The sequence below is a fragment of the Electrona antarctica genome, assembly GCF_951216825.1.
Source record: "Electrona antarctica genome assembly, chromosome: 15".
In the NCBI taxonomy this organism is placed as follows: domain Eukaryota; kingdom Metazoa; phylum Chordata; class Actinopteri; order Myctophiformes; family Myctophidae; genus Electrona; species Electrona antarctica.
The window spans coordinates 46,372,578-46,398,138 of record NC_136796.1 but is presented as its reverse complement, the minus strand read 5'-3'; the positions used below and the strand labels follow the sequence as shown (position 1 = coordinate 46,398,138).

The following is a 25,561-nucleotide window of genomic DNA, read 5'->3' as shown; positions in this document are numbered from 1 at the left end:
AGTCTGAAGAGGTGGGTTTTGAGAGTCCAGCGGAAGATTGGGAGTGAGTCTGCAGTTCTGATTGTAAAAGTTCATCCCATAGTTTTGGAGCCAGGAGGGAGAAGTGTCTGGGATGTGTGGAGCGTTGTCCAGGGTGTTTTAGAGAAGGGAGAAGAGTCTGGGACGTGTGGAGCGTTGGCCAGGGTGTTTTAGAGAAGGGAGATGTGTCTGGGACGTGTGGAGCGTTGTCCAGGGTGTTTTAGAGAAGGGAGAAGAGTCTGGGATGTGTGGAGCATTGTCCAGGGTGTTTTAGTGAAGGGAGAAGAGTCTGGGACGTGTGGAGCGTTGTCCAGGGTGTTTTAGTGAAGGGAGAAGAGTCTGGGACGTGTGGAGCGTTGTCCAGGGTGTTTTAGAGAAAGGAGAAGTGTCTGGGATGTGTGGACTCTGTGGAGCGTTGTCCAGGGTGTTTTAGAGAAGGGAGAAGTGTCTGGGATGTGTGGACTCTTTGGAGCGTTGTCCAGGGTGTTCTAATTAATATAATTATATATATAATTCTCCAACAAAATAACAGAAATAGTTGACCTGCCATTTCTAGGCCGCACACAGAAGCCTGTGTGTGGCCTAATTGGCTGCATCAGACACTGTGTCCTTTTTTGGGAATATAAAAAAAAAAAAAAGAGTGCCCAGCAGTCCAAATATTATTAAATAAAATGTCAGAGGCAAAGTGATGTCGGCAAGGTAAATGTAGGCCTATATGAAAACACTACTGTCCCATTGAAGTGAATTAAATAGAATAACATTCGATTGTGGGTTAATAAATATAGGCCTATACAAGGAGGTTAAAAGGGAGGCTATTGTGCAGTCAAAGTTACCAGTACAAGCTAGTTAATTCAATTAGTGTCAATTTGGGAGTTCCTTGACATGAAAAAATGTGGGAACCACTGCTGGAAACTGTGCCAAGACGTCAGTGTTGATTTCGTCGACTAAAACTAAGTTGAAAAATGTTCGTCGACTACCTTTTTTTCCACAGACGAAAACTAAATGGAAACTAAATGAAAACTAAGCTATGATGACTAAAACTAAGACTAAATATACTGACAATTTCGTCAACAAATAAAAACTGTGTTGTTAGGAAGGGACTAGTGGACAAGAGATTCAGTATAAGTCATTTTACACTTGCACTTGCATGCTGAAAATAGCCGATCTACAAGCTCACAACGCGTCACGCTGCGACGCGTTGTGAGTTGTCATTACGACGGTATCAAGGCCCGCCAAAATACATTTCAGTCGACTAAATCAACTGTAGATTTAGTCGACTAAAATCTCATGACATTTAGTCGACTGAAACTAGACTAAACACTAAAACATTCCGGGTGACTAAAATGTGACTAAAACTAAATGAAAACCACTCAAGAGACTATACGACTAAAACAAAAAAATCAAAACGTGCGTATATATATACCGTCCAGGGTGGTCCGGGGGGTCGTAGCGTAGTCCAGGGTGGTGGTGGTGGTCCTCGGGGGGGTCGTAGGGCGTGGTGATGTCGCCCAGCCTCATCAGGCTGTCGCCCAGCTTCAGCAGCTCCGCCGTGAGGCAGGGGGGAGGGGGAGGAGGCGGCGGCGGGGGGGCCGAGTCCGTCCGGGCCGGGGGCCGGGGGGGCTCCAGGGAGGGGGAGGAGGAGGAGGAGGAGGGGCGCCTGGGCTCCGAGGCACCGGGGGAGGGGGAGGAGGAGGGGTCTCCAGCGACGCCGCCCACCAGGTCCGCCGATCTGTCGGTCGCTCTCTCAGGCTCCGGCCTCCCGTCTCTGGGGCTGGTGACAACGTTTAAACGTAGCGTAAGTGATGTGTTTTGGTTTCAACAAAAAGATTTTTGTTTAAAGGTTAAATCACTATATTCTGATAGTAATCATTGCTATAGGGTGTGTGTTCAGTAACAGTGTTAAATAGCTCTATATTGCGACAGTAATCATTGCTAGAGTGTGTGTTCAGTAACAGTGTTAAATAGCTCTATATTGTGACAGTAACCATTGCTAAAGTATGTGTTCAGTAACTGTTAAATAGCTCTATATTGTGACAGTAATCATTGCTATAGAGTGTGTTCAGTAACAGTGTTAAATAGCTCTATATTGTGACAGTAATCATTGCTATAGTGTGTTCAGTAACAGTGTAGCTCTATGTTGTGACAGTAATCATTGCTATAGAGTGTGTGTTCAGTAACAGTGTTAAATAGCTCTATATTGTGACAGTAATCATTGCTATAGTGTGTGTTCAGTAACAGTGTTAAATAGCTCTATATTGTGACAGTAATCATTGCTATAGAGTGTGTGTTCAGTAACAGTGTTAAATAGCTCTATATTGTGACAGTAATCATTGCTATAGAGTGTGTGTTCAGTAACAGTGTTAAATAGCTCTATATTGTGACAGTAATCATTGCTATAGAGTGTGTGTTCAGTAACAGTGTTAAATAGCTCTATATTGTGACAGTAATCATTGCTATAGAGTGTGGTCTATTTATCAGCTTAATCTTTATAGTGTTCAGTGCTAATTTTGTGTCTGCTCATTTCTTTGTATCATCACTTATCGCATTTAATTTTAACCTTTTTTAAAACTAAAGTATATATTTGAACATAGTAAAACTGCATTTCACTGGCCATCCCCTAGGTGGCGCCGATGCAAGTCCCTGTGCACAATCCTTTAGGTCCCTGTTGGATTCCTTGACCCATAAAACATGGGATTTGCATATTATTTTATTAAATTTCTGTGTCGTTTAGAAGCCAAGATAGCACAAAATTGTCATTGTATGGCGGCCATTTTGAAAGTCCAATATGGCGGCCGTGCAGGTGTCTGTGCAAATGCAAACATTGATTTTTGGATTCCCCATGTCCTGGAGAAGATTACAAGAATGTATAGCACTGTGTGAAAAGAGTTAACGGGCAATTATGGGCAGTAGATTTGCCCGTAAACCTCAAGTATAGCAGGCATATACAGTAATATACAGGTGTGATGGTACAATTCGGGAGTTTACCGGAGTTTGTTGGAAAGTTTTTTTTTTTTTTTTTTTTTAAGATATTTTTTTGCGGCTTACGCCTTTTATTGTTTTTTTTTGAAGGGACAGACAGTAGGCTGACAGGAAACGGGAGAGAGATGGGGGAAGACATGCAGTAAAGGCCGTGTCGGGCTCGGGAGTCGAACCCGCGGCACACTGCGACTGGATTACCAGTCGGGTGCCAAGACGGTTACGCCACCGCCTGGGCCTTGTTGGAAAGTTTAACGGGAGTTTCCTGTAATATACCTATCCGTATTCCATGCTTTTTTGCGCAGTGTGTAGTTTTGCTAATCTCCACAAATCTTGAACATACCCTTCCTAGTGTGAAAGTCCTTTGTGTAATTGTAATAATGGATGTAAAAAACGGAGCCAGGCCTACCCGTCCCCGTCTCCGTCCGTCTCCCTGTCCCGCCGGGACTCCTGCAGGGACAGCTGGATGGCCAGCAGGATGTTTGGGTCGTCCTCGTCCAGCGAGGCCAGCGCTCGCCTGCGTCCCTCGCCCCGCTCCACGCCTTCTGGAATGATCACACACACACACTAGGAGTTCACACAGGAAGCTACAACTCAACACACAACACTGTGTTCACACAGGCAGCTACACAACAGCACACAACACTGTGTTCACACTAGGCATGGTTTACCGAATTGCGGTAATACCGCGACAGGAACAGCCACGGTGTTGATACCGTGAGATTTCCGAGCTTACGGTATTTTAATACAGCGTTGGTGGGCGGCGCATGCTGCGCGCATGCAGTGCAACTCCACTCCCAGACTAAGGCAAAACATTTATTTTCACCACACAGCTGCAGTAGATTGAAATGTTGCTTCCTACCTTTGAGTTAGTGTTGCTGAAAGACACCCAGATCCAATTGTATATTCCATATTTCCACATGAACTAAACTAAAAGTGTGAACTGTCAACACAGAGGAACGCAGTTGTGAGCATGCGCAGATTGCACTACCTGGAGCAGATTGCTCCAGCGTGCAGGGTACAAAACGGCCATTAGGGGGAGCCATAGTACAGTGAAATACAGTGGGGAATAGCTATTGATTCATTGATTGAATACTTTATTGGCAGAAATGTAATCAGTATAGGGTACAGTCAAACACATGTCCAAAGGGATCACTGAAAAAAGTCCTTGCAGTCTTGTTTCCATTCGGTCCTGGGTAACCAATTCATAATCATGACAAGTCACATGACAAATAACAAAATTCAAATTATCATAAAACGTAAAAATAAAAAAATAAGATATGTAGGCCTACAGGTTGGGGAACAAAAAAGGGCTTATAAGGAGGTGGGGGTAGTCACTAGACATAGGTGGGGGGGGGGGGGCAATCTTTTTTAATTTTTTTAATATAAATACCGTGGAATACCGAGGTATAGGTTTTCAATACCGGCACCGTACCGTACTGTAAAATCTCATACCGTGGCATGCCTAGTTCACACAGGCAGCTACACACCGGCGCAACACACAACACCAGGCGTTCACACAGGCAGCGACGAAGATACAGCTACGACTCAACACACAACACTGTGTGTTCATGTTCACACAGCGGCAGCTACACACCGGCGCAACACTATGGAGTCAGAATAGTCTCAAAAGTCTCACAGTAAATATTACAGATTTGTAACTCACAAGTTCAGATTTGCAACTCACGTGAGTGAACTCACAGGTTCACATTTGTGTTTTGTATCCACAAGTTCAGATTTGTGTTTTGTATCTGTATTTCGCATCTGTATTTTGTATCCGTGTTTCGCATCTGTGTTTTGCATCTGTGTTTTGTATTTGTGTTTTGTATTTGTGTTTTGTATCTGTAATTCACATCTGTGTTTTGTATCCGTGTTTCACATCTGTGTTTTGCATCTGTGTTTTGTATTTGTGTTTTGTATTTGTGTTTTGTATTTGTGTTTTGTATCTGTAATTCACATCTGTATTTTGTATCCGTGTTTCGCATCTGTGTTTGAAACACAAATACAAAACACAGATGTGAAACACGGATACAAAACACAGATGCAAATTACAGATACAAAACACAAATACAAAACACAAATACAAAACACAGACGCGAAACACGGATACAAAACACAAATCTGAACTTGTGGATACAAAAGACAAATGTGAACCTGTGAGTTGCAAATCTGAGCTTGTGAGTTAAAATCTGTGAGACCTTTGAGACTACTTTTGAGACTCTTCTGACGTTGGGCGTCAACATTCATCATTGGCTGAGGGAATCTGTCAATCATTCTGATTGACAGATTCCTTGGCCAATCAGATCGGTCCGCCTTCAGCCAATCCTATGGCTCTAACGCCCTGGGGGCACGCTGTTCCATAGCTCTAATGCCCTGGGGGCACGCTGATCCATAGCTCTAATGCCCTATGGCGGTGGGCACACTGGTCCATAGCTCTAACGCCCTATGGGAGGCACGCTGGTCCATAGCTCTAATGCCCTATGGTGGGGGGCATGCTGGTCCATAGCTCTAATGCCCTATGGCAGGGGGCACGCTGTTCCATAGCTCTAATGCCCTATGGCGGGGGGCACGCTGGTCCATAGCTCTAACGTCCTATGGCGGGGGGCACGCTGGTCCATAGCTCTAATGCCCTATGGCGGGGGGCACGCTGGTCCATAGCTCTAACACCCTATGGCGGGGCGCACGCTGGTCCATAGCCCTAACGCCCTATGGCGGGGGGCACGCTGGTCCATAGCTCTAACGCCCTATGGCTGGTCCATTAGAGCTATGGACCAGCGTGCCCCCCGCCATAGGGCATTAGAGCTATGGACCAGCGTGCCCCCCGCCATAGGACGTTAGAGCTATGGACCAGCGTGACCCCCGCCATAGGGCATTAGAGCTATGGATCAGCGTGACCCCCACCATAGGGCATTAGAGCTATGGACCAGCGTGCCCACCGCCATAGGGCATTAGAGCTATGGACCAACGTGCCCACCGCCATAGGGCATTAGAGCTATGGACCAGCGTGCCCACCGCCATAGGGCATTAGAGCTATGGACCAACGTGCCCACCGCCATAGGGCATTAGAGCTATGGATCAGCGTGCCCCCAGGGCATTAGAGCTATGGACCAGCGTGCCCCCAGGGCGTTAGAGCCATAGGATTGGCTGAAGGCGGACCAATCTGATTGGCCGAGGAATCTGTCAATCAGAATGATTGACAGATTCCCTCAGCCAATGATGACGTTCGTTAACGCCCAACGTCAGAAGAGTCTCAAAAGTAGTCTCAAAGGTCTCACAGATTTGTAACTCACAAGCTCAGATTTGCAACTCACGTGAGTGAACTCACAGGTTCACATTTGTCTTTTGTATCCACAAGTTCAGATTTGTGTTTTGTATCCGTGTTTCGCGTCTGTGTTTTGTATTTGTGTTTTGTATTTGTGTTTTGTATTTGTGTTTTGTATCTGTAATTTGCATCTGTGTTTTGTATCCGTGTTTCACATCTGTGTTTTGTATTTGTGTTTCAAACACAGATGCGAAACACGGATACAAAACACAGATGCAAATTACAGATACAAAACGCAAATACAAAACACAGATGTGAAACACGGATACAAAACACAAATACAAAACACAAATACAAAACACAAATACAAAACACAAATACAAAACACAAATACAAAACACAGATGCGAAACACGGATACAAAACACAGATGCGAAATACAGATACAAAACACAAATCTGAACTTGTGGATACAAAACACAAATTTGAACCTGTGAGTTCACTCACGTGAGTTGCAAATCTGAACTTGTGAGTTACAAATCTGTAATATTTACTGTGAGACTTTTGAGACTATTCTGACTCCATACAACACCAGGCGTTCACACAGGCAGCGACGAAGATACAGCTACGACTCAACACACAACACTGTGTGTTCACACAGGCAGCTACGCACCGGCGCAACACACAACACCAGGCGTTCACACAGGCAGCGACAAAGATACAGCTACAACTCAACACACAACACTTGTGTGTTCACACAGGAAGCTACACAACAACACTACACCATGGCGCTTAGCGCTGACTTCCTAATACAGGCAGCGACAAAGACACAGCTACAACTTAGTGTGGAGGAGTGTGTGTGTGTGTGTGTGCATCAATTTAACAAAGGTGCAGACGATCAGAAATCAGCAGAGAGTGATCGACGTTTGCGCTACTCTATGCCAAATTGAAGTGGACTCGGTCCCAGACTTTTTTTTCTCTCCCTGGAAATAAAAACGTCTGGGTGTCCGAGGCTAGTGTACCTGTGCGGTCGGCTCTCCTGTCGGTCTCTGGCCTTTTGTTGTTGTTGACTATGGAATCGGCATTTCCCGTCAGTGTATGTGTGTGTGTGTTGGTTGGTCGGGGCGAGAGAGCACGTGACATCATCATCAGGGATGATGGAGCACGCCAGAGTAATCTAGTAAGAGAGTGGCGACACTAGCGTTGACTCCCATTGTAACAATGGAATGCGGACGTGCTCATTCTATCTCAATGGGATAGTTCCAGCCAATAGGAGCAATGTTTGGAACTATAGCCCATGGGCGCCCGCTTTGCGGCGAGATCAAAGCTTGTCGCTACTCTCCTACTCTACACTCTGGAGCACGCGACATCACATGACATCATCAGGGATGGAGATCCAATATCACTCCCATATATGGAGATCCCTGATGTCATCAATATTGGCCAGCAACTCTACATCTAACCTCAAACCCTTAGATCTCCATATATGGAGCTGACCTGTTCTGACATTCCATGTGTTGATCCTTCCTTCCCCACCCGTCCTTCCTCTTCGATGTCTCCCTTTTTGACCGATACCTGCAGTCCATTTAAACTCTAGACGGGCCCGCCGCCCCAAAGTTATTAGTGCAGCCGTGCCCGGCAGCCGGCGAAAACCACAGTTCTCAACAGGCCCGGAAATGAACATCTGCCACCGAGTGGCGCGCTACGAGCTTGTAGGTCTGCTATTTTTGAAAAATCGTGAAAATGTGGCGCAAAGTTGGAATATATATATTTTTCAGAATTAATGTTTTTAACTCAAATCTTTGCGCTTCTCGCCCTCAGGCGCCTTACTGGTGTGTACCTGTGCTGTGTGTGTGTGTGTGTGTGTGTGTGTGTGTGTGTGTGTGTGTGTGTGTGTGTGTGTGTGTGTGTGTGCGTGCGTGTGTGCGTGTGTGTACCTGTGTTGTCGGCTCTCCTGCCGGTCTCTGGCGTGCTGTTGTTGCTGCGGACGCTGTGCAGACGACGCTGGCGGTGTCTGCGGCGGTACTGGAAGTCAACGTACTCCTGGTGTATGAAATACACACATAGATGCATACATAAATACATACATACATTTATACATACATATATACATAAATACATACATAAATACATACATAAATATATACATACATATATACATAAATACATACATACATATATACATAAATACATAAATACATACATACATACATACATACATACATACATACATACATACATACATACATACATACATACATACATACTACATACATACATAAATATATACATAAATATATACATAAATACATACATAAATACATACAGAAGTACACACATAGATGCATACATAAATACATACATAAATACATACATACATGTATACATATATACAGAAATATATACATACATATATACATAGATATATACATAAATACATACAGAAGTACATACATAATTACACACATAGATGCATACATAAATACATACATACATACATACATATATACATAAATATATACATAAATACATACAGAAGTACATACATAAATACACACATAGATGCATACATAGATGCATACATAAATACATACATAAATACATACATACATATATACAGAAATACATACAGAAGTACATACATAAATACACACATAAATACACACATAGATAGATACATACAGAAATACATACATAGATACATACAGAAATACATACAGAAATACATACATATACTCAAAGCTAACGTACTCCTAAAAACATACATACATCATACATACACAACATACAAACGCATGCGTGTGCACGTATGTGTGCGTTACCTGTGTGTGTGTGTGTGTGTGTGTGTGTGTGTGTGTGCGTTACCCGCGTGCGCGCGCGTGTGTGTGTGTATGCGTGTGTGTGTTACCTGTGTGTGTGTGTGTGTGTGTGTGTGTGTGTGTGTGCGCGCGTGTGTTACCTGTGTGTGTCTGTCTCTCTGCTCTCCGTCTCCCAGCACAGAGTGACGTGCCAGCATCTTCACAACACACACAGACACACGCACACACACACGCACACGCACACACACACAGAGAGAGAGACCAGGTCAGCTGTGGCCTGACGTATTCATAATTACTATACATTGAATTAAATGTAATACTTTTGAAGCCCCATCATCACACCCGGTGGCTGTCATGATGTTCTATGGTAATTTAGCTATTGAAAAATAGCAGATCTACAAGCTCATAGCGCGCCACCGAGTGGCGCGCTACGAGCTTGTAGATCTGCTATTTTTTTGAAAAATCGTGAAAATGTGGCGCAAAGTCGGAATATATATATTTTTTCAGAACGAATGTTTTTAACTCAAATCTTTCTCTTCTGGGGGGGTTTTAGATGGGGTTCAGCGGCCTCTTACATGAAAAATGTGGGTTCCTTGACATGAAATATTGAGCACCGCCGATATAGAAACATGAGGTATTTTCAGAAAACTGTCAGGATTTAGAAGACATTTTTTTTTAATTTCGACGTCAGGCCAAAATGGGTTAACCTAGACGGGATCATGATGAGGCCAGTGCCAGTGAGCTGTGCGGAAAAACCAAAGAAGAAGAGCCCCCTGACCAACCAGGAAGTGTAGCCCCTCATCGGCTGTAGTGTAGCCTCCATAGAGTATATATATAATAGAGACTGAACTGGCGCGAAGCTCCGCCCCCCCAGCTATTCATGTCAGTGGAAGTTGCTCAGTGGCGTTTTGAAGCACCCGGAAGACTGCCGGAAGTCCCTCCCAGGACCTCAACTTTGAGGTCCTGAGTGACGTAGGGCAACCGAGCGCTCAACGTTAAAGCCCAGCTGCACGGGGTTTCCCGGTCATGAATCCACGGGTCCGCCTGTAGTCCCTCCTCCTACCACTAGGACCCAGAGCTTCAACGTTGGAAAGCCTGCCTGCCCCCTTGGTAGCCTCCAAGGCAAGCCCCCAGTAAGGCTATCCAACGTTGAAGATGCCACTACCTACTGGCGAAATGTGGAATTGCAGCACTTTAATGGAAGTGGACGGACGTTCATGACGTCACGTGCGTAAGCCCGGACCTCAAAATTGAGGTCCGGGGCTAGGCTAGGCTAAACTTCCGCTCGCTCGAGCCATTGAGTTATAATTATACTTCCCGGAAATCTTCCGGGTGCTTCAAAACGCCACTGAGCAACTTCCACTGAAATGAATAGCGGGGGGGAGGCCGAACGCTCCAGTTCGGCCTCTATCCTTCTTTATACTCTATGCTCCAAGGCCCCAGTGAGGCTCTCCAACGTTGAGGCGCTCGGCTCTAGTGGTAAGAGGTGGGGACTGCAGGCGGACCCGTGGAGTTATGACGAGGAAACGCCATGGAGCTGGGCTTTAACGTGTGTGCGTGCGTGTGTGTGTGTGTGTGTGTCTCTTACTTCAGGAGAGGCGAAGCCCAGGTACTCCCAATCCCATGATCCTCCAGGGAAGCTGCGGAAAGAGGAGACACACCTATCATTAACGTTTCAGAGTATGGGGTAGGAACGTTTCGGAGTATGGGGTCGGAACGTTTCAGAGTATGCGGTAGGCACGTTTCAGAGTATGGGGTCAGACTCGGGCAGCCAATCATGACTGAGCGGTGCCAGACCAAATCTGCAGAGGGAAATTTTATGTATATATTGCAAGATTGGCAGATTAGTCTGGTTTCCACCGGAAAATGTCCACCTCGGTATGTGTGTGTGTGTGTGTGTCTGTGTCCAGTGTGTGTGTGTGTGTGTGTGTCCGTGTCCGTGTCCAGTGTGTGTGTGCGTGCGTACTTCCTGCGCGGGGCCTCTGGGGACTCGTTGGGGGCCACACCGCGCGCCACCGAGGCCAGGAACTCCTGTCTCTTCTGCTGGACGAGACGCGCCGCCGAGACAATCTTGTGTCGCGGCGTCCGCAGGTACGGACGGTTGACCTTCTGGGCCAGGTCCTCCACCACCATCTCTAGGTCCGTCTGGACGGGGCAGGGACATTTTATTTATTTTATCCCACGATTTTGCAACCCATTTTTTTTTCACCCGGTGTCAATTATCTAATGTAATCCTGGGCGCTACACTTCCTCTGCCAACCTGGGGGGGGAACAGCGGACTGACCCCATGCTTGCTTCTATGCATGAGGAGTCCAAGCTGCTTTTTTTCACCTGACAGGAGGGGAATTTCCCCAACCGGACGTAGCGCGTGGAAGGAACACGTTATTTTCCGACCAGTTCCTTTCCCCTCCATCATCAGGCGCCCCGGCTGGCCAGAGGGAGGTAGTTTAGAGACCAGGATTACTGCATGTTTTTTGTGAGGGTACCTACCCTAGGGGACACGGGGAGAACATGTGAGGGTACCTACCCTAGGGGACACGGAGAACATGTGAGGGTACCTACCCTAGGGGACACGGGGAGAACATGTGAGGGTACCTACCCTAGGGGACACGGAGAACATGTGAGGGTACCTACCCTAGGGGACACGGAGAACATGTGAGGGTACCTACCCTAGGGGACACGGGGAGAACATGTGAGGTATACCTACCCTAGGGGACACGGGGAGAACATGTGAGGGTACCTACCCTAGGGGACACGGAGAACATGTGAGGGTACCTACCCTAGGGGACACAGGGAGAACATGTGAGGGTACCTACCCTAGGGGACACGGGGAGAACATGTGAGGTATACCTACCCTAGGGGACACGGGGAGAACATGTGAGGGTACCTACACTAGGGGGACACGGGGAGAACATGTGAGGGTACCTACCCTAGGGGACACAGGGAGAACATGTGAGGGTACCTACCCTAGGGGACACAGGGAGAACATGTGAGGGTACCTACCCTAGGGGGACACGGGGAGAACATGTGAGGGTACCTACCCTAGGGGGACACGGGGAAAACATGTGAGGGTACCTACCCTAGGGGACACGGAGAACATGTGAGGGTACCTAGCCTAGGGGGACACGGGGAGAACATGTGAGGGTACCTACCCTAGGGGGACACGGGGAGAACATGTGAGGGTACCTACCCTAGGGGACACGGAGAACATGTGAGGGTACCTACCCTAGAGGGACACGGGGAGAACATGTGAGGGCACCTACCCTAGGGGACACGGAGAACATGTGAGGGTACCTACCCTAGGGGACACGGGGAGAACATGTGAGGGTACCTACCCTAGGGGACATGGGGAGAACATGTGAGGGTACCTACCCTAGGGGACACGGGGAGAAGATGTGAGAGTACCTACCCTAGGGGACACGGGAAGAACATGCAAACTCCACACAGAAAGGCCCTTTCGCCAACCCCGCCTCGGGTATGGGCACTGATGACGCGGAGGAGAGAACACGCCCCCCAGTGCCCACAGTGTCCCCAGCGGGAATCGAACGCAGGACCTTCTAGCTGTGAGGCGACAGCACTACCGACTGTGCCACCGTGCCCCCTAAGTGTGCAGTTCTAGCCAGTAAAACAATATGAAGTCAATGGACAGAGAACGTTGTGAGCCCACAATGAAATATTAGAAAAGCTGCAGTTCTTAGTCCCGGCTAACTTGTGTCTATCAATAAAAAGGCAAAAAAAGCCCCAACAATATTTAAAAAGAAAAAGCCGCAGTTCTAGCGCGGACATGTTTAATTTGACCACTCTTCTGAAAATACAAGATCTACAAGCTCACAACGCATTGCATCCGCGACACGTTGTGAGCGTGTAGGTCTTCCATTTTGTGTACACTAATGTGCACAAGTACTGTATAACTTGGGATCCAGACAGACGTGCGACATGCGTGCGACTGCGCGCGCCCACGCGCGCGCCCACGCGCCCAGTCTCACAACTGGGGTTCCCCAAGGCTCGGTTCTGGGTCCTCTTCTTTTCTCTCTCTACACTACATCTCTGGGTGCTGTCATCCACTCCCATGGCTTTTCCTACCACTGCTATGCCGATGACACCCAGCTGATCCTCTCATTCCCCCCCTCTGATACCCAAGTGGAGGCACGCATTGCTGCTTGTCTGGCTGACATCTGACATCCCGAGCTGATGTTCCTCCCGGGGAAGGGCTGTCCGCACCGAGACATGGCCATCACCATTGATAATGCTGTGGTGACCTCAACTCGGACTGCGAAAAATCTGGGTGTGACCCTGGACGATCAACTGACGTTCTCGGCAAACATCGCATCAGTGACAAGGTCCTGCAGATTCCTCCTCTACAACATCAGGAGGATTCGCCCCTTCCTCACGGAGAAGGCAGCCCAGGTGCTCATCCAGGCTCTCGTCATCTCCCGCCTGGACTACTGCAACTCCCTCCTTGCTGGTGCTCCGGCATCTGCCATCAGACCTCTGGAGCTTGTTCAGAAAGCTGCGGCTCGTCTGGTGTTCAACCGCCCCAAGTTCTCCCACACAACCATCCTTCTCCGTTCTCTACACTGGCTCCCCGTAGCAGCTCGCATCCAGTTCAAAACCCTGGTGTTAGCCTATAGGGCAGTGAAAGGAACAGCTCCTTCCTACCTCCGGGCTATGGTCGATGCCTACACCCCTGCCCGACCACTTCGGTCTGCCACCTCGGGGCGACTGATTGCCTCGTCACTCAAGGGTCCTTCTGGCCGATCCACACGGTCACGACTCTTTTCTGTTCTGGCCCCACAGTGGTGGAATGAACTTCCCACTGATGTTAGGACAGCAGAGTCACTGCCCATATTTCGCCGCAGGTTGAAAACCCACCTCTTCAGGAAACACTACCCTTCCTCCCTGCCTGACCTACTTGTTGTTAACTAGTTGTACGAACGCTTGTTTTCTATTGTTGTATTGTTTATTGGATCTTGTTTAGTCGATACACTTAATTGTTTTAGCTCATGCTCATTTGATTTAGCTATTTTGTCTCATCTGTTTAAGGAAATAGGCAGCTGATATATTGCACTTTTACCTTAGCACTAGGTATACTCTTGGTTGCTTGTTTTTGCAGAAAATGCACTAAAGACTTCTGGTGATTAGTAGTTTTTGTTCCCTACCTATGTTGAATACACTTATTGTAAGTCGCTTTGGATAAAAGCGTCTGCTAAATGACTGTAATGTAATGTAATGTAATGTAATGTAATGTAATGTATGTGTGTGTGTGTGTGTGTGTGTGTGTGTGTGTGTGTGTGACCGTGTGCGCGCGTACCTGCATCAGCTCATATATCTCCTTCACTGTGCTGCCCTGCGTCAGGAAGAATCCGTACGGGTACGAACACTTCAACACGCGCCTCGTCTTCAGAAGCTCACACACGCCGTCCTCGATGAAACGCGTGTCTGGAGGGGTGCCCTCTCCTGGTGACACACGGTATTTACAACGCAGGCATTACACCACATAGAATGCAGAGAGACAGTGTAGCGTCTCAGTAAACTATAGGATCATAGAATGCAGAGAGACAGTGTAGCGTCTCAGTAAACTATAGGATCACAGAATGCAGAGAGACAGTGTAGCGTCTCAGTAAACTATAGGATCATAGAATGCAGAGAGACAGTGTAGCGTCTCAGTAAACTATAGGATCATAGAATGCAGAGAGACAGTGTAGCGTCTCAGTAAACTATAGGATCACAGAATGCAGAGAGACAGTGTAGCGTCTCAGTAAACTATAGGATCATAGAATGCAGAGAGACAGTGTAGCGTCTCAGTAAACTATAGGATCACAGAATGCAGAGAGACAGTGTAGCATCTCAGTAAACTATAGGATCACAGAATGCAGAGAGACAGTGTAGCATCTCAGTAAACTATAGGATCAGAGAATGCAGAGAGACAGTGTAGCGTCTCAGTAAACTATAGGATCATAGAATGCAGAGAGACAGCGTAGTGTCACAGAGCAGTGAGACAGGACACAGAGCAGTGAGACAGGACACAGAGCAGTGAGACAGGTCACAGAGCAGTGAGACAGGACACAGAGCAGTGAGACAGGTCACAGAGCAGTGAGACAGGTCACAGAGCAGTGAGACAGGTCACAGAGCAGTGAGCCAGGTCACAGAGCAGTGAGACAGGACACAGAGCATGCAGTGAGACAGGTCACAGAGCAGTGAGACAGGACACAGAGCAGTGAGACAGGTCACAGAGCAGTGAGACAGGTCACAGAGCAGTGAGACAGGACACAGAGCAGTGAGACAGGTCACAGAGCAGTGAGACAGGACACAGAGCAGTGAGACAGGTCACAGAGCAGTGAGACAGGTCACAGAGCAGTGAGACAGGACACAGAGCATGCAGTGAGACAGGTCACAGAGCAGTGAGACAGGACACAGAGCAGTGAGACAGGTCACAGAGCAGTGAGACAGGACACAGAGCAGTGAGACAGGTCACAGAGCAGTGAGACAGGTCACAGAGCAGTGAGACAGGACACAGAGCAGTGAGACAGGTCACAGAGCAGTGAGACAGGACACAGAGCAGTGAGACAGGTCACAGAGCAGTGAGACAGGTCACAGAGCAGTGAGACAGGACACAGAACAGTGAGACAGGTCACAGAGCAGTGAGACAGGTCACAGAGCAGTGAGACAGGACACAGAGCAGTGAGACAGGACACAGAGCAGTGAGACAGGTCACAGAGCAGTGAGACAGGACGTACGGCAGATGAAAGCTCTACTCAGCTGCTCCATCTTCTCCTTGGCTGTTTTCAGCAGCTTCTGTTCCAGCTGAGAGGGGGCGAGAGACATAGAGACACACAGAGAGAGAGAGAGAGAGAGAGAGAGGCAGAGAACCACACAGTCATAATGGACTCACACCAAGGGCTTCAACACTGGAACCAGTTCAAAACAGACCGGGCCGCCATTAAGACCTATTATATTCATAGTCCAGTTTTGGGTGAAGAGGTGACCACCTCTGGTCAGTGAAAACAGAGAGGTGTGTTTTGGATGAGCGGTGAGTCTCTTATCGCCGCGTCTCAGTGACGTCATGTTGTAGTTTTAGTAAAAACAGAGAGGTGTGTTTTGGGTGAGCGGTGAGTCTCTTACCGCCGCGGCTCAGTGACGTCATGTTGTAGTTTTAGTCAAAACAGAGAGGTGTGTTTCGGGTGAGCGGTGAGTCTCTTACCACCGCGGCTCAGTGACGTCATGTTGTAGTTTTAGTAAAAACAGAGGTGTGTTTTGGGTGAGCGGTGAGTCTCTTACCGCCGCGGCTCAGTGACGTCATGTTGTAGTTTTAGTAAAAACAGAGAGGTGTGTTTGGGTGAGCGGTGAGTCTCTTACTACCGCGGCTCAGTGACGTCATGTTGTAGTTTTAGTAAAAACAGAGAGGTGTGTTTTGGGTGAGCGGTGAGTCTCTTACCGCCGCGGCTCAGTGACGACATGTTGTAGTTTTAGTAAAAACAGAGAGGTGTGTTTTGGGTGAGCGGTGAGTCTCTTACCACCGCGGCTCAGTGACGTCATGTTGTAGTTTTAGTAAAAACAGAGAGGTGTGTTTGGGGTGAGCGGTGAGTCTCTTACCGCCGCGGCTCAGTGACGTCATGTTGTAGTTTTAGTCAAAACAGAGAGGTGTGTTTGGGTGAGTCTCTTACCACCGCGGCTCAGTGACGTCATGTTGTAGTTTTTAGTAAAAACAGAGAGGTGTGTTTGGGGTGAGCGGTGAGTCTCTTACCGCCACGGCTCAGTGACGTCATGTTGTAGTTTTAGTAAAAACAGAGAGATGTGTTTGGGTGAGCGGTGAGTCTCTTACCGCCGCGGCTCAGTGACGTCATGTTGTAGTTTTAGTAAAAACAGAGAGGTGTGTTTTGGGTGAGCGGTGAGTCTCTTATTGCCGCGTCTCAGTGACGTCATGTTGTAGTTTTAGTAAAAACAGAGAGGTGTGTTTTGGGTGAGCGGTGAGTCTCTTACCACCGCCGGTCAGCTCTTCACCGACAGCTCAACACTCACACACACACTATGGCCTCCCTGTACTGTGCGTGTGTGTGTGTGTGTGCGTGCGTGCGTGTTACCTTGTAGCTGTGCTCGTGGTTCTTGAAGCGGCTGTAATAGTGCATGAAGCGGTCAAGCTCCTGGAAACTCTTGTGCTTCTTTTCAGCCTGAAACACGCACGCACGCACACACACACACACACACACACACACACACACACACACACACACACACACACACACACACACACACACACACACACACACACACACACACACACACACACACACACACACACACACACACACACACACACACACACACACACACACACACACACACAAATGGTAAATGGTGCATTTATATACTGTAGCGCCTTTATCCAAGACGCTTTACATAGATTGTGCATTACATTCACCCATTCACACACACATTCATACACCGATGGCGGCGGAAGCCATGCAAGGTACCAACATGTAGACAGGAGGAGCCGGGATTCGAACCGCCGACCCATGGATCGTTGGACGAACTGCTCTACCACTTGAGCCACAGTCGCCCACACCCACACACGCACACACGTGCATGCACACACACGCACACACACACAATGTGTGTAAAGAAAGATGGAAAGACGTCTGGCTTATCACAGAGATGAAACACGCGGGAATGTGTGTACGTTCTCACTGAGGATGCGAGGTATTTTGATACGTCCCGTTTGCTATGAGTTCCACTGTTCTATCAAGGCGTGCTGCTCTGTACATTCCCTTTGTATGTATAACAGCCGTTCAGGATGTGTGTGTGACTGTGACGGGGTTTCAGTGATCTGTTCTGTGGCGCGGTGTTGTTTTCCTCGACTGAAACTATAGACCAGGGGTTCTCAACGTTTTTGGCCGGGGACCCCGGAAAATGCTTTGGCAACGTCTCGGGACCCCCCCAATATAAGTTGACTGCTACAATAACCTTAATAATAGAGACAATACACCATAAATAAATACTGAAACCAGATATAATCATTAGGGAAGGTGTATGCATGTACTATGTGTACTATATGTAAACTCTTCATTTCCATTTTCGAGCCATTCAGTTGCAAAGAAATCACACCCGTGTGAACTGAGTGGTGCAACTACACATTTATTGTTATAGTTACTGTGACGTCACATACTAACCATAGCAACCATGCTTGTTTTTTTGGTTGCTAACCATAGCAACCATGCTCGTTTTTTTGGTACGAACAAACATGGGTACAAAGCCAGTTGTTGGAGTGGTTTGCACCACTCAAAAAAGAAAGAAAAAAAGGTTTCCTAATTTGGCGACCCCCCGAGGGGTCGCGACCCACGGGTTGAGAACCCCTGCTATAGACGAAAAATGTCCGTCGACTAACCTTTTTCCACTGACGAAAAACTAAACGGAAACTAGATGAAAACTAGAAAAAGTGCCCTTCTGGGCACAGGTCTCCACCAGGAGGATAGGACTGTGTGAGATGTTTGGCAAAATGTTTAGGAGTAATATAAACATGTTTGCCTTTGATGGCAATTGGATGATTTGAGGCATTTTGTTCCAAAAATGTGATTTGCAAAAATCAACCTGTTGGTGGAGCTATAACAGGCCAATGTGAAAAGGGTGGGATATATTCCTCAGCCCAGTAAGAAAATGTGTGAAAGATTTCACGTAAATTGCATGCTGCGTTCATGTTTTTGTTCAAAACGGGGCAATCTTGCAAACTGTGAAAGCCAATTATAGCCAATTAGGATGGAATATGAAATATCGGACAGATCCGACTTGAGCACATGACCATAGAGATACTGTGTAACGATTTGTGAGATTTTTGGACAGAATCTGGAGGAGTAATATCAAAAAATGTGTTTTACAAAAGTCGGCCTCCTGGTGGCGCTATAAAAGGCAGATGCGGAAAATGCAGGTCAAAGGTTTGTCCTTGGCCTCTAGGGAGTGTGCATGCAACGTTTCACGCAGATCGGTGCAGTTTTAGGTAAAACATGTGAAAAGCTGCCTCATGGTGGCGCTATAACAGGCCGTTCTGGAAAATGCGGGGCAGAGGTTCATCGTTGGCATCCAGGGAGTGTGTGTGCAAAGTTTGGCATCGACCGGGTTAACGGTGCCGGAGATTAGCTGTACACAGACGGACGGAAGGACACACACACGGACGGACGGACACACACACGGACGGAGTGCAAAACATACTCTCTCCCCATGCCTTCGGCCTGGTGGAGACAACTAAGCTATGGTGACTAAAAGTAAGACTGTTTCTGAGACTATTTCGTCAACAAATATGAACTAGACTAAAATGTTAGGAAGGGAGTAGTGGACAAGAGATCCACTATAAGTCATTTTACAATAGTTGCATGCTGAAAATAGATGATCTACAAGCTCACAACGCGTCGCAGCACGACGCGTTGTGAGCTTGTCGATCGTCTATTTTCAGCAAGTGAAAAAATTATTACGTCATTATGACGGCATCAAGGCCCAACAAAACAAAACATATTTCGTTCGACTAAATCAACTGTAGATTTAGTCGACTAAAATATTATGATATTTAGTCGACTAAAACTAGACTAACACCAAAACATCCCAGGTGGCTAAATGTGACTAAGACTAAATTAAAACTATTCAAGAGACTACGACTAAAACTAAAATAAAAAAATTGCTGCCAAAAACAACACTGCTGTGGCGCGGTGCAGGCAGTGAGGGGACCCGAGTGCTGGGGAACCAGGTGGAAAGATTGAGTCTGGTGGTGGGAAGGACTCTGTAGTCTGGCTTGTGGTCAGATATGTTTTTTCAAAAACGAGTTAATAGCACAGGCAGACTCTTCACATACTAGAGCATGTCTGAAATAAATATCAGAGCTCAAATCGACATGTAAATATGAAATCAATGCTTAAACATGTAGCTAGATGTAAGGTTAGAGACCACAGAAGTGAACCTTTCAAGCCTGTTTTCTCAACTCGCTGTTTCTCTGCAAGACATTGCTCTATAAGCCATATCGCCAAAACTGGTGGGTCAAACTGAACAACCAATATGTCAATTTGAAGCTATTCACATGACATGAAAAAAATGAAAATTCAAAAAAAAATCCAATGGCAGTCAAATTTGGTCACAAAAATGCTTGGCTGCGCTGTCGTGCCCCAAACCAAATCTGAGTCTGGGGGAAAGAAAAACAAAGTCTTGCTTTTTTTTTTGGACCCTGGTCTTGGAATGACCTACAGACCAGAGACTCAAACTGGCTTCTGTGATTCCCCTAGTGAGCTTTAAAAGGATTGCCATGGGCACACTTCCCAGACACTGCTCCTGCTTTGACATATAGCAAATGTTCGCTTGCTTTTTGAGTGGGACCCCCCACACGGTAACTCTCTCATTTCTCGACCGTTTCGGAAGTGGGGCGGCTGGATGTTCCGGGGACCCCCCCCCCCGCCGGGGACTCCCTGGGGACCCCCACATCATGGTAACTCTCTCATTTCTCAACCGTTTATGACGTGCATGGGGCGGCTTGCCGGAAGCGGGCCGTGGTCCTGTGGGTCTGGAATTTCCCCACACGGAGTTGCCCCACTCACTTCACACAGGTGTGATTTTTAGTTTATTTTGTTGCTTAGTTTTTATATATTAGCCTTTATTGGTTGCGTTGTTAGACGCTCCTGTTTCTTCGGTACTGTATTTATGAATGTCGCATGTCTGTCCTGTTATTGTCTTGTATTCATTGTTACTGGCAGAGCTGTGTCACTTATTCCGCCTCTTCTCTTGGCCAGTTCACACTGTGTAAAAGAGACCTCAGTCTCAATGTGGTTTCTACTGGTTAAATAAAAGGTTAAATAACTAAAATAAAAAATTAACTGTGAATGTGACGATGTCCTCATTGAGTGCAGTATTCTTAACCCCTTTTGGTGTTTTAACCCATTTAGGCCCGACGTCGAAATAAATAAAAAGTCTTCTGAAAGAATATTATATTCAAAGATCTATGCCACATTTTCAAGATTTTTCAAAAATAGCAGACCTACAAGCTCGTAGCGCGCCACTCGGTGGCGCGCTATGAGCTTGTAGATCTGCTATTTTTCAATAGCTAAAGTATAACATAATGCTTAGTTAAAACACCAAAAGGGGTTCCCGTCCAGAATGGGTTAAGCATTATGTTATACTTTAGCGAATGGAAAATAGCAGATCTACAAGCTCATAGCGCGGCACCGAGTGCCCGAGTAGGTCTGCTATTTTTGAAAAATCGTGAAAATGTGCCTCAAATCTTTGCATATATATTATTACAGAGTTTTTAACTAAAATCTTTGCTTCTGGGGGACGGTCCCTGGAACAACCTATTTTCAGATGTGGGGGGGCGGAGGCATATTACATATAATTTTTGGGGTCCTTGACATGAAATATTGAGCACCACTGATACAGCAACATACGATTTTTCAGAAAAACTACATTTCGACGTCAGGCCTATGCGTGTGAGACAGAGTGATCAGCGTAGTGAAGACATGCAAGTTTCCCTTGGAGTTTTAAGTCCAGTCCAGTGTTGGTGTGTACATCCATGAGGACCCGTCTGGCACCTGTAGCCGTCAGCAGGCGACTGTATCCAGCGTATAGGTGACCGGTCGCCCTGACCTGGATGAAAGGGGTCAATTATAATGTCCTCAGAGACCCTCAGGGTCTCCGAGTCAGACCGCACACCCACTCCAGGGTCACTCCAGTGCGGACACAGAGGTCAGGTTCAGGTCTGGGCCAGTCCGACCAAACCGAACCCCCAAAGCCAGTGGAACAAACGGGTGTCCAGTTTAATCGCTGGGTTTCCTCCTGAAGCCAAGAAAGTGTGGCTCTGACTCCCTGGCCAGTGTGTGCGTGTGTGTGTGTGCATGCGTGTGTGTGTGTGTGTGTGTGTGTGTGTGTGTATGTGTCAGTGTTGTTTTGGTCGACCAAAACTAAGACGAAAAATGTTCGTCGACTGCCTTTTTCCACTGATGAAAACTACATGGAAACTAAATGAAAACTAAGCTATGATGACTACTATGATCTCACAACACTCACACAAGCTCACTATTTCCAGCAAGTGTAAAAACAGTCATTACGACGGCATCAAGGCCTGTCAAAATACATTTTAGTCGACTAAACCAACAGAAGATTTTGTTACTTTAGTCGACTAAAACTAGACTAACACTAAATCATTCTAGGTGACTAAAATGTGACTAAAACTAAATGAAAACTATTCAAGAGACTATGACTAAAACTAAAATCAAAATTTGCTGCCAAAAACAACAGTGGTGTGTGTGTGTGTGTGCGCGCGCGTGTGTGCGCGCGTGTGTGCGTGCGTGCGTGCACCTACCTCTACGGTCATGTCTTTAGACTGCTCCTCCAGCTGGTTGATGACCTCATAACGAGTACAGCGGTAATATCCTCCTGTAGAAGAACTGTGCTTCTTCCACTCCTCCAGGCAGATCCAACAGAAGTCATACTTACACTGGGAGAGAGACATAGAGACACACAGAGACACACAGAGAGAGAGAGAGAGAGAGAGAGAGAGAGAGAGAGAGAGAGAGAGAGAGAGAGAGAGAGAGAGAGAGAGACACACACACACACAGAGACACACAGAGAGAGAGAGAGAGAGAGAGAGAGAGAGAGAGAGAGAATGACTACTCACTCCGCAAATTACTACGTCATTTAATTACATTCCATCCCCGTTTACAATTAGGTTGGGGTTTAGAAGTTAGGAAGTTAGTTAGAAGTTAGGGTTAGACTTAGAAGTTAGGTTTAGAGGTTGGAATTAGAACATGACTAAAACATTATTTAATTATACTTAGCTGCGTTCCAGTGCCGTGCACCGAAAAATAGCCGATCTACAAGTTCGAGCCGAGAGCCATCTTTCAGCTCTTGGCTTACAGTTGAAAAAAATCAAAACAATGATTTTTTTTTTTCATACGTGGTGCCAAAGTTTGTGTTTTCGCCATTGAGAATGCATTTAAATGAAATAACTCAGAAACTATAAAACATTTCAAAGTAAAAAGTTCCAGCATGTGTCTCCACAGTCAGCTGAATTATAAAAAATGTGAATGGATTTTCTAGGTGAAAGTGATTTTTGGGCAGTTTTGCGTGGGCTCTCAATGTGTGTAAGTGTATCGTTACGCCCCTACCCGTAGCACTTACCCTAGCCCCTTAGATAGCACCTTTGTGTAGACTTAGATAGTATTTTATACAGACTTATAGCATGTTGCGTAGACAGCACTAGAATTGCATTGTATATAGTCACAGCACTTTATAGTATATATGTATAGTATATTTTTTATGTATAGTTTCATTATATAGAGATTCCACTGTTACGTTCTTAGCTTACGCATGTTTCATGAAAACGACTTTTCATGCATGTGAGGTATTTCCGTGCTTTTTGTTCTCGCTTAACCCATTTTGGTGTTAGCATTATGTTATGCTTTTAGCTATTGAAAAATAGCAGATCTGCTATTTTTTTAAAGTCGAAGAACGACTGACATAGAAACATAGCTTTTTCAGAAAACTGTCAGGATGTAGATGACATTTTTAGAATCTGATCTCAGGTCAAAATGGGTTAATGTAAATCGCTCTGGATTAAGAGCGTCTGCTAAATGCCTAAATTGTAAATCCGAACACACCGACAAAACGAGTGTGTGTGCGTGCGCGGCTGTGTGTGTGTGCGTGCGTGTGGCTGTGTGTGTGCGTGTGCGTGTGCGTGTGTGTGTGTGTGTGTGCGCGTACCTTGGCACATTGCATGTGGTTGCAGCCCTCGTTCTTCTGAATGGGTGACTTGCAGTTGGCACAGGGTTTGGAGTTGGTCAGCAGCCACAGGCAGTTGGCAGCGTCTTCATAGGCCTCGCCCACACCCGCCACTGCACGTGCGCGCATGCGCGCGCGCACACACACACACACACACACACACACACACACACACACACACACACACACACACACACACACACACACACACACACACACACACACACACACACACACACACACACACACACACACACACACACACACACACACACACACACACACACACACACACACACGTTAACAAACTAGGTCTGGATAAACAAACACACCTATATGCTGAAGAATGTGGCGATCCGAGCACTCAAAAAAAGTATTAAAAAATGGGAGGGTGGATGTAAAATCAAGGTATTTTATTAAATTAAGAAAGTATACCTTGATTTCAATAATGTAACTTTTGAGAGCGTATAGCATGAAACCAAAGAGTTAAAGGTCTATATAAGGGTCCATTTGGTTACCAGCTCTCCATCATTTAGCTGCACATGGGGACCACCTGGAACCCCCTCAAGGACCACTGGTTTAAGTGTTTACATTATATTTTGACCTGGGAACGATTCTACAAATGCCTTCTAAATCCTGACAGTTTTCTGAAAAACCCTTTTGTCGTTCTCAAACATTTTCATGTCAAGGACCCCCAAGATTATAATGTAATTGGCCGCCGACCCCCCATGTGAAAATATGTTGTTCCAGGGGACCCCCGGCCCCTCCAGAAGCAAAGATTTGAGTTTTAAACTTGGACTCTGAAAGAATATATATATTCAAAGATTTGCGCCACATTTTCACGATTTTTCAAAAATAGCAGACCTACAAGCTCGTAGCGAGGCACTCGGTGCCGCGCTACGAGCTTGTAGATCTGCTATTTTTCAATAGCTAAAGTATAACATAATGCTTTAAAGGGGTTCCCGCCCAGAATGGTTTAAAGGTAACCATCGATGCCACAATACTTCTAATTGACGATTCCTCTCAAATCTACTTACAGATAAAAAAAATAAAAAGAAAGAAAAGAAAATAAAAAGAACATGCAGGGAATGTTATGGCAAAACATTAGCTTGAAGCAAAACCGTTCAAAATACCTTAGTGCCACCAGAGGGCGTAACGTCCCCAAGTTGGGAGACGATTTTGAAGCAACAGATAAATACCATATGATGCAAACACAGACAGGACGTCAGCACACAAACACTAACTAACTGAAACTCTATCGTTTGTTTACAATACTTAATTTAATACTTTTTAAAAAAAATATATTTTTTTTTATCCCAAACTTTTGCGGCCCATTTCTTTCCACCCAGTGTCAATTATCTAATGTAATCTTGGGCGCTACACTTCCTCTGCCAACCTGGGGGGGAGGGGGGCAGCGGACTGACCTCATGCTCCTTCTATGCATGAGGAGTCCAAGCTGGTTCTTTTCACCTGACAGAGGGGGGGGGGGGGGGATTTCCCCCGGCCGGACCGTAGCGGGTGGAAGGAACACGTTATTCCGACCAGTTCCTTTCCCCTCCGTCAGGCGCCTTGGCTGGCCAGGGATTTAATACTTAATTAAATTATAAACAATAGGCCTTGGTTTTCGCTCTTCACTTCATTTCTGAGCTCTTTGGGATGATATGAAATCTTAATCTGTTTATTTCCAGTGTACCAGTTTTTACCCAGCTGTCGTGAATCACTCGTTCACAATCTGACCTTCTCAA

The 25,561-nt window shown here is 46.3% G+C and overlaps 1 protein-coding gene across 1 annotated transcript in view; it reads right to left on the bottom strand.

The window, feature by feature from the left end:
• The window catches only part of LOC306938114 (ankyrin repeat and IBR domain-containing protein 1-like), a gene marked incomplete at its 3' end in the record, with an annotated part of 98,684 nt that overhangs the window by 19,482 nt on the left and 53,641 nt on the right, over nucleotides 1–25,561 (bottom strand). The window contains 11 exon segments of the mRNA XM_079522129.1: nucleotides 1,442–1,789; nucleotides 3,404–3,539; nucleotides 8,193–8,298; nucleotides 9,215–9,271; nucleotides 10,663–10,714; nucleotides 11,041–11,219; nucleotides 14,386–14,531; nucleotides 15,812–15,878; nucleotides 17,156–17,242; nucleotides 22,399–22,533; nucleotides 23,799–23,929. Coding sequence (XP_079378255.1) covers nucleotides 1,442–1,789; nucleotides 3,404–3,539; nucleotides 8,193–8,298; nucleotides 9,215–9,271; nucleotides 10,663–10,714; nucleotides 11,041–11,219; nucleotides 14,386–14,531; nucleotides 15,812–15,878; nucleotides 17,156–17,242; nucleotides 22,399–22,533; nucleotides 23,799–23,929 — 1,444 coding nt within the window.